At 37.1% G+C, this 15287-nt stretch overlaps 1 protein-coding gene across 9 annotated transcripts in view; it reads left to right on the plus strand.

Annotated features, from left to right (window-relative positions):
* Positions 1 to 15287, plus strand: part of hppy (MAP4K3-like protein hppy) — a 77421-nt gene that overhangs the window by 52731 nt on the left and 9403 nt on the right. For 6 of the 9 annotated variants that reach the window (XM_083111846.1, XM_083111847.1, XM_083111848.1 and 3 more), the window contains 3 exons: positions 4424 to 4518; positions 6815 to 6979; positions 11757 to 12134. In XM_083111846.1, coding sequence (XP_082967972.1) covers positions 4424 to 4518; positions 6815 to 6979; positions 11757 to 12134 — 638 coding nt within the window. The remainder of the gene's footprint in view (positions 1 to 4423; positions 4519 to 6814; positions 6980 to 11756; positions 12135 to 15287) is intronic. The other 3 variants (XM_083111849.1, XM_083111852.1, XM_083111854.1) reach the window with 1 other exon arrangement.

Here is a 15287-nt window from a genome sequence, read left to right on the forward strand (position 1 = left end):
GCAAAAAAAACAAAAAAAAATATATTTTTTTTTTGTCTATATATAGATCTGCTGCAGGTCATGGGTTAAGGGTACATGACATTCTTCTTTACCTTTTCACCATGTTTTAATCTTATGTCAGGCTACTATATAGCAGAAATGAAGTCTTTTAAACATGCTCAGTGCTATTGGCTGAATAGATGTGAATTATGAAATAACTGGATTAAAATAAGATTTCTCTGCAATGTGTTTACTAAACTTACACTATTTGCAAATTTTTTTGTAAAATTTTCCCTAGTTATTTTGCAATCAAGAAACATTTCATGGTTATTGATTTGTTTGAAGGAGACAAGCACTGCTCTTGTGTTGTTAATGAGTAAAAAATAAGGCATGGAAATGTACAACAATTTGGTGGTGAATGGTTTTCCTCAATAAACACTGTAAATATTCTTTTCCTTAATTTTATTACTATCAGCCTGGTCTCTGATGACTAATGTAACTTTTTCACTTAACCATTTTCTTTACTCAAAGTATATTTACTTTAAATGATATCTTTGATTCTTGGATTAGTTTGTAACCTAAATCATCTTTTAAAATTAACTTTTTTAAATTACTGATTACTATCTATAAACATTTCTCATCTTTCTGTCAGCTCTAATATTTACAAAATTCATTCAGTTTATAATCCAATTATTACATTCTTGCTAACACTGTTAAGCCTTGTTCCATGTTAATTACACTCTTATACTTTGAATTTGCATGAAATTACATATTTTGGGAAAAAAATATTTTTCATTATCATTAACTTGTTTGGAAGATGGTTGTAAATTTGTGTTATTCTTACAAATTTAGATTTAATATTGTATTATTAGTTTGCATGAAAATCATATTACTCGACATAAGCACTGTTTCAGGTGATTTTTAGTGTTTAAACAGAGTTTCATAAGAGGTCCATTTTCTTCACTTTTGTTGTGTTAATTCTAAGAACTATGCTGGCGTCACTATTCATTTGTGTTTTTGTCTATTATGTTGATTCAGTTGGTCTCTGATTATTTCAAAACAGGGAACTTCGTTGTTAAAAATTAGATCACCACACTTGGAATACCTGATATTTGCTGTGTGGCATTTATAATTTTACGTGATCACCAACAGCAACCCATCTTGCTTATTGATAGAACAATAAGACCCTTAGTGGACTACTGTGAATCCTTTACAGGTGTTATTCTCAAAGAATGAAACCGATAACATTCACTTTTCTGTTTTTTCCACTTTATCTCATCAACCCTAAGTGGGTACATAATCAGGTTATTTGATCAGCGCAAGTACAACCTTGGTATCACAAGTCATTCTAAAATAATTTATGTCCCAGAACTAAACTCAACAAAATTTTATTGGATTTACAGCTTTACATGTGGCTGTTTACACACAGCATACATTGTAAAATATCCCAGAACTAGAAATCAAGCTACCCTTCATGGATGGTACCTCCAGGTAGATCCATAACGTGACGAACTACATTGATTGGGTCTTAGTGGTAACTACATTGGATAGTTATGATGTAACAGGCAGTAAAACATTAAATTTAAGTCTCCTTTAAATTATTACAATTAAATATCATGTTTATTGTAGAATGTAAATAAACTCTCTTAATACAGTAATAATAATAATTATTATAATTATATGCAATTCTTCAAGGTCATAACATCTACCAGTTGTTTTGTTATCCCTTGAAAAGGGATATTGTCATTGAAGGGCCAAAACCTTACAATCGCCATATAAATTTTCTGTAGCTAATGTATATTGTAACATAGAGAAGGTTCTTAATGTGGTGCCAATCAAAAGTTAGTTAATACATTTTCCTTTGTGCACTTGTTATGTATTTATTGGCTAATCAGCTGCTGCTCTCTCTATCTCTGTGTGTAAATATGAGGTGCATTCAAGTTCTAAGGTCTCCTAATTTATTTTGAAAAATGTACCAATGTTGGAGTGAAACTTCTGTCACTTCTCAATATAATCTCCCTCTAGACGTACACATTTTTCACAACTTTGATCGCACCAGTGGTGACTCGTGGATTTTCTTGGGTTTAGGAAGTTATGGTAAACAGATCGAGAGAAGTTTTCGAAAATGCATTCAATTACACAGTCACACATATCACTTGTACCTTGTACTGTACTAGCCATTGCATTTGTAATGTTAGCTGCAGGCCCTCCCTGCCTGTCGTGTGTGTAATGAGAACAGCTTTGCCAATACCAACCTCCTGATAAGAAAAAGTGCCGTTTCAACTCTAAAATTATGACAGGGTCTATTATCATCATTCTCTGATGACTGTAGTAGTTTTAAGTTCAATTTATGCAGCTATTTTGGAGCTGTGAACTGCATTATTGATGATTTATTAAGTTAAATAACATTTGGAATTTCGACCTTTCAATAAAATGGGTTCAGTAAAGTGTTTGAAAAAAGTTGAAGAAAATTCAACGACTGGTAACGACGTTAGTTTGTTTTATTTGTGACCCCTAACTTTCTACCAATTTTCTTTTATAAAATGTTCCTCACTTGTTATATGGGGGAGGATAACGAAAAGATGAAAACAAGAGGATGGACCTTTTGTTGTTCCCTTTGATAAGTACAATCAAGATCTGGAGATTTTGTTAAATATATATTTCCTCAAAATATATTCATTAAAATTCAATTTCTCTGTTTCCCAGAGACCTTGTTTTTGAGATGATGCTGGATTTTACTATTATGCCAAACACAGAGTGCTAGGTGCCATCAAAGTTCAAATTTTGTTAGGTTTAGAACTATTATGCTAGGGTTGGCATCACTGATTGAGGAAACCAGTGGAGCTTCCTCACGGTCTTGTAAAACTGGGCAACCCCCCTCCCTCTGACTGTAGTATGGCGAGAAACCTTCCTCAGCTGCAGGCAAAGATGGTCGGTCGTCTTTGGGCAGCATATATCTGGAGCGAGCAAGTGATAGCAGATTGAGTCTTGACAGTTGAGTAGTGAACCTACATTGCACTTATTATTTTATAATGCGCATTAAACTCTTAAAAAGTACAGAACTGGAAATCATTATAAATGAACTGTAGGAAGTTCCTCCCTTCCTACATGGAGGAATCGCCCCTGGATGCCACAATATCATGGCCTCCGCAAATGCTTCTTTAGGGGCCTGTTTTGTATACTGAAAAATTGCTGATGCAAGAGCAGAAGGGTTGAAAATGTGCAACCACGGAGACTGTCCTTGAGCATTGAACAGAGCCAAAAATCTCTAGTGCGAGATCAGGTGAGTATGGTCGCAGCATGTGCATTTTCCGTGAAAAACATGTGCAAAATGGCCGCTGATGAAGAGGAGTGTTATCCTGATGAAAGAACACAGCTGCAGCCTTTTCCGCCCGTTTCTCTTGCAAAGGTGAAAATAATTTGGCCTTCAAAAATGTTTCATGGCTGGAAGAATGGTGTAATTCAGAAAGCAGAGGTTGGAGAAAATCAAGAAATACTATCTAAACCCTGCATGCCTTGCTGAAATATGACATTCTTTATGTATATTGTAGGCAAATATACTTGAATATTGTCATATTCTAGGAAGAGATGCAGGGTGCAGATAGTATTTGTTGATTTTCTCCAAAGTTTCATTATAGTATCCTTAGGGTAATAATGCGTACGTATACCACCTTTGCTTTTTCCAAAACATCATTTTCTCAGCCCGGCGGTAATTGATGGCTGGTTCATGACTGACGCTCTTTTGGTTTGTTTTTACGACCTTAGGCCTTCCTTGAACTGTCACACCCACGGACATTCATTTTTCACGTCCATGACATCATCACAGCATGTCTCAGTCAATTGAAGATGAATATCAATTGGTGTTACTCCATGCAGGTGAAGAAAATTGATAATAACACGTTGTTCTTTCAATGTAAATGACGGCAGTCCCAGTATCAAAAACACGTCCATCGCTAGACAGCGCCACTAACTCCCAATGAGCCAGACCATGCTGCCATCTGGTCTCATCAATGTTCAAAAATGGATGCTTCTCCTCAAGCAACTCTCACTTTTATATCTGCTTGTATTCATGAAAAAAAATAAGACCTTATAACTTGAATGCACCGTGTATAACACACTTATTTCCTCATAGTGGTTTAAACTGTAGAATATTCAAGTAAATATCATTATCTGGAAGTAACATAAAGTGTAATGGTACCAGAAAATAGTGCAAATTTGTAAATTAACTAAATGAATGCAGATAAAGGACAAACTCTTGTTGCATTACACCCCCCATTTTTTTTTTAAAGATATACAAGAAGCAGTAGGAATTAACACCCCCCCCTCCACCTGCTAGACTTTCCTGAGAATTTTCTTGTTCAAAATCCTAATGCTGCTTTACAATTTTTCATCTCTGGAAATTTGTAATTTTAATACTTTACTCATGTAGTATATTCTCTTGCAGGGCTACGTTACCTGTTGGTGAGTCATCTAATGCATCTAGTCATCTTGATGAATGCAGTGTTCATAGAGGAATCAACTACATTAGTCATGTATCTGGTAAGTGTTGAATTTTTTTTTGTTCTTGTTTCTTTTGTTTTATGTATGGACATAGAATATATTGTGAAATTAAAATATATTAATAGTCGATAGCTACATCACCTATAATGTGTATTTTTCTGAGAAATTATATGTTTATATTCTCAGCATGCTGTGTTTTTCTTATTATGATGACGTCAGATACTTAGAAAGCTCTTTGAAATCGTACACATTTTGAGGATATTGGTAGAACATAATTATTATTTAATGAGGATACTCACAAGCAAAAATGTTGTGAAAAATTGCGATATTCCATGCCAGCACCGCACAATGAGCTACCAATCCAAACCCTTGCTTCAAAAACACACTTCCAAACATGATGTTTGACGTGTTACACTGCAACAAACACATAGTATATACTTTTTTTTTCCATCCTAGCATCACATTGCCAGTTATGAGGGGTGTGAGTAGAGGAATTATGGGCACATTTATGTTATTAGAATAGGTCATAGCAATAGGACTGATGTACCAGTATTAGACACTTACTGGCTTAAAACACCCATTATTTTTTAAACAAGATCCTTGTGCAACACAGTTTTTCTGTGGAACTGGTCAATCTTTTAGCATTTTACATACCTGGGCAAAATTTGTTGTGCATATCATCTAATAGGCATTGCACCTGCAGTTGAAAATGGATCTTGAAATTTAAACATTCCCCTACCGAGAGCTGACAAAACAGAGATAATGCATTCTAAAACTCCCAATTACACCATTGTTCCATTGTAAACCTGATGAAGCAAGATATTTATCTCTTTTAGGGCATTCCAGACAAAAGGTCTGGTAGCATCCAGCACGAGAACTGTTCTTTTGGCGAAATGCCCTGCGTTATTGTTTGTTGTAATTCCGCTGTGAGCTCCAATTCAAGTTAATAATAGGGCGGTTGCTAATATTATTCAGAATAATACTTGGTTAATTGGTTAGAATTGTGGACCTCGAAAATTTCTTTTTTGGTGTATCGGCATAAATAATAAAATTATAATGGATAAGACTAGTGCTAGTACACCTCCCAATTTATTTGGAATTGATCGTAGGATTGCATATGCAAATAGGAAATATCATTCTGGTTGAATATGTACTGGTGTTACGAGGGGGTTCGCAGGGGTAAAATTTTTGTGAAAATGTGTATGGATGTCTGTCCCAAACTTGTGTAGTGTGTAGCTATCATGTACACCACTTGCGAGTGTCAATCTATCTTTCTAGCTCTTGCAATTCATTTGAGAACAAACTTCACAAAGCATACCGATGACAATCACACAATTCTAACAAGTGACTTCTGTTAACATGCTAATGCTTGACTCTTTTAGCTAGGTTTTAGACTGTGTGATGGTATTAGTATATCTGTCTAAATTTCAAGTGTGTGATTCCAGTTGGTGTTGGTATAGCCCTGATAAATCCCCTGTCAATTTATCATCACTTAACACTAATAGAAACTGTTATTTTCTTGTAGTGACTCAACTTTTTTACACTAAGCATTTCACATCAGTCTTTTTCAAGACCTGGACAAAGTTATTACAAATGAGACAGATTAATTGTACTCTATTGGCATCAGCCAATGTAGACATATCAGTGTATCGGTATAATTACCAAAAATTTTACTGATCCAAAATATCTATAAATAGCTTTTAGTTTAATGTAAAATTTTGCCATTTTATTATTTTTTTAATATAATTGTATAATTCATATCCCCAGATTTTAAAAAGTGAATGTCTAATTATGCAGTTTCTTTTTAAAAATCAAATGCCATTGCAAACATTAATTAGGGTGTTAATGAACCAACCATTCATGCTCTGGAAGGAACAACTTTACAGTGGATCAGTAGAATATATCGGTTATTGGTTTTGATGGTTTTGTAAATATTATATCAGTCCATCCCTAGAACTCTTGATTGAAAAAGCCACTTGTGAAATGTGTAGAAGCATTTAGTCACTACAAGGAAGAGTGTTTTTTTTTTGGGGGGGTTTTATTGTGAATGTTGTCTACACAAACATGTATCATTCTTTTTTTTTCTTCGGAGCTTTTTCTGAAGTACATTACCAGCAGTAATGAAATTCTTATTTGTCGTGTGTAAATTAGTGTCAAGTGTGTATGTGGGCTATGACGTACATGGAATAAGCACGAAAGGTAAGGAACAAAGGGACACAGCATATGTAAATAAATGTAATTAGTCTTGAGCTTTCTTTCATGGTTTACAACTTGCTTCATACCTATGATAATCTTGTGCACAGAACTATTCACATCACAGCTAATTTGCATTTAGGCAAGAATAGCCTCCCCTTGCATCAATCGAGAAGGCACAGCACTAGCGGCACGATGGACAAGGTGTTGGATCATGCTTCGGCTTTGACCTTGAATGGAGAGACAAGGCGGCAGCGTTCGCTTAGTGATAGTGGCCCTGGTGGAGACAAGAGCAATTGCAGTAATGGTAAGAGGTCGACAAAATCAGATGCCGAGAGGCTCTAAGCTAATCAGTAATATTCTTGACGACTCTTCTTTGGATGCTGCAATTGCCCTTCCATCTTTGATTTCATGAATATTTTTTTCCTTGTAGACTTACAGCTGAGCACTGTCACGTCATTCTATAGGTGGTGGTTATTGCTTTACTTACTAAGTACGGGGTGAGTCTAAAGTCTCCAGTACAGGTGCCTGAGGTGGAAATATTTGTGGCCAAGATGAGAGTGGATTGTTGAGATGAGAATTATTTGTGGTTTTCCAAGATCAGTATTTTCTGGCAGTTCTGTAGAAATCTCTTCATGTTTAGGCACGCACTTGAGATTTACTGTGTAGAGATTAAAGGAAAAATAATGCAGGTTCTACCTGCTAATTCCCACATGGATAAAACAGCTGAAATGAATAAAAGGCCAAAATAGGGCTGGTTCTGTAGCAAGAAGGCATGGTACACCATGTTAGAGTCCTGGCCAAGCCTGCATTTTTCGTTTAAATTTCTACGATGGTAAATCTAATTTCCTGATTTCAAAATTGGAATATTTTTCTGATATGAGCACAATCTCGCATGCAGTTAGCTGTTAGGTGAAACACTAGCGAAACAATTGTAATTTTTATGTGCTTCATATGAACTGAACATGTTCAGAAGGTGTAGCTGTTCCATTAGGCTATTGTCATTGTTCTAGAACAGTGGTTTCCAACTTCAAAAGGTCCGAGGGCCAAAATTATATGTAGCAGTTGATTGGCGGGCCGCAGTTTTTTTTTTGGGGGGGGGGAGGATTAAAAATTAAAAAAAATTGTAAGTACTGAACTTAAAATGTAGGACTCTCGCATGACCTAAATTTCTAAAATGAGGCAATAAAAACAATGGAATCACAAATCAAAATTGTATAAATACAATTTATTTCACCAAAACCCAATACTTATGGATGAATTGAGAGAAATGAAAAACACACAATACAAATGAGAATCCTTCATACTACTCGTAAGTGTTCAATGTGAAAATTGAGGTCGATCTGCTTCTTTTATTAAAGTTGAAATGTCCACTTCAATTTCTGTATTTCAAAGTCTCAGAAGGTAAAGCAGTCGGCTTCTGTAGCGGTTCTTGATGATCATTGAAGAAGAAACATTTTCACACGTCTATGTGCTGCCGAACATCGATGTCATTCTTTGCCCGAAACTACGAAGGTTTGGAAAGTGTTCCTTTGAAAGATATTTGAAAAACTCTGGCCCCTTTTCTTGCCTAGTTTGAAGGAACAAACTTGCAAATCACACAATTCAAGTTGGAGAGAAGCTTCATGTTCTTCCATGTTAACACCAAGAGGATTGCTAAATAGCTGGATGCTGCTTCTAAGTTCTTCAAAATATTTAAATCTGGAGTCAAACACATCTATTATTTCTTTAATATTTGCACTGAATTAAAAAAAGTCCAGTGTTTCTTCATCTTCTGCTAGCTGCCGACAGCGTTATTCCTCTCCCAAGTAACGTTGCAAATCTTTAGTGTATTACGAAACCCATTTATGTTTTCCATTAAATATGACGGGCGAGTTCATTCCGCATAGGGAAGGGGTGGAATCTGTAATGCATGGTGTGAAGAGAACGTTATGTCACTTTAGATTCTTCTGATGATCATCATTGACTGCAAAATCAATTCTACCTGTGATATTGTCTTTCTTCACAGAGCTTCCGTTCCTTCAGTAAAAAATAGATGGATTTTAATAAAAATACATGAAATTAATGTATTTTGCAAACTGGCTTCGCAGGCCGAAAAAAAAAAGACATTGCGGGCTGCATGCGGCCTGCGGGCCACCAGTTGGAAACCCCTGTTCTAGAAGAATATGGAATTGTCCCACTTATGAAATCTATTCTGTAATTCAATTTTTCAATGCAAATGTTCTAATTGAAATTTATGGAGCCACTCGAAATAAAAGTGAGGCAGAGGTGTCATGAGGTATGGAAGACCTTACAGATGTTCAAGATGAGGGAAGTGGGAGACCTATTGTTCAGACAGACAGTGTTGAACATGTGAATATGAAAATCTTCCTTGCAATCCTCTACTTGTTTGTGTAGCATAGTGTCAATACCACTTGGGCACACCATATCAGTTCAGTTTTGAATGTTGAGAGAGTACATTGCCTATGGAATGACATGCTACAAGTTGCTAACTATTTCCTCATTTAAAAGCTATTTTTGTTTAAGTGAACTGCAAATGTATGCTTGGCTACTGAAGAGATCAGTCCACTTGATAACCACATGCACCTCTTTTTTGCAGAAGAGCTGAAATGCTTTATGTTCTGATGCACTCAATTCAGAATCTTCACCTTTTAATTTTCTAGCATAATCTGCACTCATCACGCACAAAAAAGTACAAGTTAATTGCAATAAAATGTCAGTTTCAGTGAAACCCTAATTGCTTCTTGACTTAAATTTTACTTTAAGTAACACTTTTTTTTTAAAAGAAAGAAGTGGCAACTGGGATGTGCTTTCTCCCTACTCATCTCCATGTAGAAGTAAGTGTTCTAACCTGAATTTATTCGAAGACACACAGTTCACATGGAATTATAAAATGTTGTTATGCTGACATTTTATTGCTTGTCTTTCGAATGAGTGAGTGTATGTGTTAGTGTGTGTGTGTAGCACGTTGAACCAACTGACTTGATTTGCAGCTGGGTGAATATGCACTAAATACTCACCTATATTGCTGTCGTGTAATACTAATCTAGTATTGTAGACTAACATTCAATAATCTAGAACTAATGTGTTGCAACACATTTTTTTTAATGGATTGCTAAGAGGGTATATTTGAAGAGGGCAACTATTGAATTTGTGATTTGAATTTAGAACAAACATTTTCGTTTGGTCATATTACAACATTGAGAATGATGAACAATTGGTTGCATTACAACTGTATGAATGATGAACAGTCGGTTACATTACAACATTGTGAATGATGAATCTGTCCTGCATATATCATTTTTCAGGAATTACAGTAATGCCACAAAAATAACATGAACCTAATCTGAAACACAAATTTATACATATTGCAATGTAAGTTTAGACCAGGTAATAACATGTGTGGCTGCAAAGGCTCATTACTCTTGAACAGACACCATTACTGTGATGGCTGGAAACACTGTCGCTGCACCTACAGCTGGCAGCAGTCTCCAACCCTGATGGTTGAAATGGCAGGAAATCCTTTGCTATTTCCCTTCTTAATTAATCTGGGGGCACAAGTTATACTTGTATCTGTTTTTATTTGAATTTGAAGTTTTTGAACTTAAGAGGATTTGAAGTGACAACGTATTGTAGATGCTGAACATTAAAACTTGATTCATATGCTGCATATTTCTAAATATCATTGAGAAATTATATTGAAACATTGAGTAAATCTAGACGTCAGTTTGCTTCAAGGACAATTTTGATTAATACACTCCTCACAAAAAGTTTGGAATATCATGAATATGATGAGGAAATAGAGAGATTAGGATGTAGTGTTAGAAATGCAAAACAGGAGCAGGTGTCCACTAGCAAACCAAAACAAGCCCAAATAATGCAAACAAAACAAGTGCACCACCTGCATCCAGTGGGAAACAACTGATTATGTTTTCATGCAATAGTGTCGCAACTCGCTTGTTCACAGTGTCATGTGTATGACCTCCACGTGCATTGTGCAGTTCCCTGACATGTTGAGGCATCCCTGCAATGAGTGCATCAATGGCATCCTGGGGAAGAAGGTCCCATTCCATCTGGGCAGCATGAACGAGGCCCTGCTGTGTTTCTGGAGGCTGTGGATGACTAGAAATGACAGTTTTAATATCTGTCAATGCAGTTTATATCTGGCATTAACGTCCACCAACATAAATCCGTCACCATACTGGTTGCGAAATGGTTGAACAAAGAGCCGAAGGACATCTCCACATACCTTGAGCAGTTAGTCTCCCTCATACAGGTATCATCAGTGTCCGACATCCATACATGATGCCCACTCAAAACATGCCTCCACCACCGCCAAATGCATGGCACATGCTGGTACTTCCCGACATGTTGTTTTCATTGCCAAACCAGTTGTTGTGTATCCGAGTACAGTGCTATCCATGTTTATCAGAAAACAGCATGGTGCCATTCTTGCAAACCCAATATAACAATATTCCGAACTTGTGAGAAGTGTATTAAATCTATTATTTCTTGAACTGGCTTCTTGATAGGAAGTATTTAGTATGATGAATGTTCTTGATTTTCATTGTTGTTCACTTACTTTGTGATTTATTCGAAAATCCGTGAAAGGTTTTATGTTAAAGCTAGTACTTGAAATGGAAATTATCAGATTGGTGGATGTTTGTTCGAACATTGAGGCCAGGTTGGGGGATGTTCCTATGGTGTAACATGGTGGCAATAAGACAGCTGGGGTGTTATATCAAAATACCTGGAAAAGACTGTAAATTTGGTTACCCTGGCAACTGCAAATTAACCTTACATTGTGATGTGTGTAGTTTTATAAAGCAGTTATATATATGGTGGAGTTGTTTGTTGAATGTTTTATCTTTCATATAATTTCCACTTGTGTGCACTCATCTCACTTAATAATGTAGCAGTACACTTCTTCTTTATGCAGCGATTCAGCTGATAATATTTATTCTGTGCAACTGCCCTTTCATTCATTGAAACAATGGTGAATATTTGTAGTTGAGTGTATTTTGCTGTATAAATAACACTGTACTTTTGCGAAGAAAGCTGCAGGAATGCATTTCTACTTGTAGGAGACATTGGGGACAATGAAAACTCTGGCTCGGGACCTGAGCCGGACTTGGTTCTCGACACACCACCTGTTCCTCCAAGGAGAAGAGAAAAGAAAAGACACACCCCTCCTCGACCAATCAGCAATGGCTTACCCCCCACCCCTAAGGTCCACATGGGAGCATGCTTCTCCAAGGTTTTCAACGGCTGCCCCCTGAGGGTGCACTGCACGGCCAGCTGGATCCACCCTGACACGAGAGATCAACACATTCTCATTGGTGCTGAAGAGGGGATATATAACCTTAACTTAAATGAACTTCATGAGACTGCGATAGACCAATTGTATCCACGTAGGACAATATGGATGTATGTTATAAAAGATGTTTTAATGTCTTTGTCAGGTTGGTGCTCAACTATTCACCTCTTTTTAAAAATTTGTTCCTAATTTTTTTTCTTTTTTTGCTGAACTTTAAAGTGATTTTCGAGAAAGCTACCTTTTAATATTAAGAAGCTCTTGTTTTGCTTACATTTTGAGGTTTGATGATGACTGTTAACAACGAACCATGTTAATCTCCTACAGTGTTAAGTGTAACTCATGAAGAAAGATGTATGTGATTCAACATTTGCAGCCACAAATGTCGTAAGGGCTGATTTCAAGTGCAAATGCAATAACGTGTTCTCATAGTTTAGACAACAGTGTCCATAATGCATGATTTGTTGAGGTAACCTGACAATCGACTAAGAATCACAAAATGAAGCAGAAGGGCCAGTCCTTGCAACTTTTTTCTCCAATGCTAGAGGTTTAAAGGTACTGATAAAACAAAGGGTTAGCATCTGAATATTGGCAGAAATTATGTTGAGAAGTGACGAGTGTTTACAGTTTTACATATTACGTGTTTTTTGACTAACCGTGTGTGACCTGCTGTCCCCTATCATGGCTGTGCAGTCTAAAGCATCATGCTTTGGGCTCCCAACTATGGGATGCGTGCAGTTTCGAGTCTCCTGGCAGAAGCTAACAACTTTTCTGTTGAGATTTTGGCCTGTGTACGGGACTGGTAGCCACCTACCATCATGAGGAAATTGGGGAGCTACGAGTGAGTAGCGTAACCCGGTCATGAAAATCATCAACATGACTCTGGGTTCGTCGTGCTGCCCACACGTGGTGGGAGTGAGGCCAGCAGTCGGTAGGTAGGCCCAGGTCCTCAATGGGCTGTTGGGTCTCAGGTTGTTGTTATGTGTGACCTGCTTCCTGACTTCCCTTTGCATATTGCCTTTTGTGTGAAAGCTTAAACTTATAAAGGTATCATAATATCCACATGATTCTCATAACTTGAAGAGTACATTTTCAGATCTTCAAGTTTATGAGAGTTTCGAACAACACTTTCTGTAAGTCCTTCAGTGTTCTTTGTTTTTTGCCTGTGAAGGAAGAATATAATTATGTCAGGCTTTAGCAGTTTGCAATTACCAAATATAACATAATATCTTGATATTTAATGTACAGTCATGAACACTGCCGGCTTGTAACGATTCCATTGTAAGTCAATGTATTTATTATACCTGCCGCAAAATTAGTTTGGTATTGAGAGCTGAAGGAACACGCGTCACGGTGTTGCCATATCATGCGGTATGGTACGGTACGCAGGGCAGCCGTCTGACGCTGTGTCGAGGAAAACGTGTTATGAAAAGGAACAATGATGAAATGTGTTATTGTTTTTCGAGGAAAACGAAATAACAATGATGACAACAATGATGAATGTGTTATTGTTTTCTCTCTTCATTTCCATCTCCCTTACAACATGAACGAATTAACGAAACGAGCATTGTTTACAGGTTACCTTTTCAATCCATTCTGTATATAGTACACTTTCAATAATCATTTCTTTCCGAAGTCCCCGTTAAAGTCTGCCCGTCTTTCAATTATACCGCAACTGAGTTGGTGGGGCGTCTGACTTTCACGTGTGAGATCCGCGGTGGTTTGTGGAACTTTCTCAAATATCCCGAGCGGCTCCGGGGTCGACTCAGCCCAAGTGAGTACCTGGGGCAAACATGCGGTAAAGGCGGTTGGTGAACCACATCACCTCCATAATATGGCCTAGGTCGAGGTCGAGAATGTGTGGAGCTTTACCTCCACATCCCCATATGCCTACATACTTTACTTTATTTTGCGTCCATTATTTTTTTTTTGTATGAGAATCCCAGATATTTTATGACTGTCCTTAAAGATGTTTCCCCACCTTGAAAAAATGCCGAATCTTTCAACGAAACTCGCAGTTTCCCAACAGTGGGATAATCTTTCCTCCTATAATAAGAGTTGCTGAAAGGTATCTAAATTTGTCACGCGTTTATTGATATTCCTCTTCTTTCCTGGGGTTTCCAATTTTGAAGCCTCGCATTTATTTATTTCTACCACATTATATTTTTCTTTCCCTATGGTAACAATAGTGTTCTTAGACAGGCCGAAAGCAGCAGCAGTCCTGTCCAGAACTTTATTTACAGAAATGATTGGACCCCCATTGTTTTTCTCTTGCTCAAATTATTTGCGCTCAGAACAAACCATATCCCGCGTTTGTCCTTTGAGAAGAATTCCTTTTTCTTTTAGTACATGGCCTCTTTGGTACATTGTCATCTCGAGTATTGCCTCCTGTGCTTGACGTTCTTCACACAAGCTCACGACACACTCAAGAACACAGAAAATTATGTACAAAAAATAACAACTAAAACAACACGCTATATACAACAAAGAATGCTCTAAATTCAATAAACACAAAACAACGGACCGGTTAAAATATCACAGCAACGCAACAAACAAACAACACGTCCTCTCCCAACAACATGAAATCTGATCGCAGGAAGAATCGCCCGACAAGCGGCAACACCGAGATAAACGTTTTCTGTTGCTAGGTAACCAGGGCTTGGGTGAAGCACTGGGAAGATTTTGATTGGCTCGCATGCCAGCAACCCACCCTCCCGCAGTGCCGTAGACCCGATTTCAACACGTGCTTCCCAAGCGTCAATACCAAACTAATTTTGCGGCAGGTATATAAGCCGGCAGTGTTCGTGACTGTACCTATAATATTGATGCCATGTAATTAATATGATCTAACAAACTAGGTTTCAATTATACCAGTCATCATAGATTTACATAGCACTTCTTCAGCAATTAAAGTTTTATTGTAAGATAATGAAAGTTAAAGTGGACTTAAAACACCAATCAATCAATCAAGATAATGAAAGTGATTTCTAATGCTTAAAAAGTAGTTCTTTTCCTGGTTCATTCTCAAGAACTACTGCACTACCAGTCTACCGAAGATAGGATCACAATCTTATGTGTGTGTTAACTAGACATGGAAATCTTCATATATTTCAGTTATGGAGACTTCTAAGAATATTCAAGCCTAACCTAACCTAACCATACCATGTACAAACCCCATGCTTCAAACGGTGAACACAGAAACATCATGGTAAGACAGAACAAAAATAAAAGTTCCTAGTTTTCTACCTCTGGATTCTCTCCCAGTGGACTTCACAACAACTTCAGTGCGTCAGCTACTTCC

Source organism: Lepisma saccharinum, chromosome 25 (genome assembly GCF_977018435.1).
Source record: "Lepisma saccharinum chromosome 25, izLepSacc3.1, whole genome shotgun sequence".
Taxonomy (NCBI): domain Eukaryota; kingdom Metazoa; phylum Arthropoda; class Insecta; order Zygentoma; family Lepismatidae; genus Lepisma; species Lepisma saccharinum.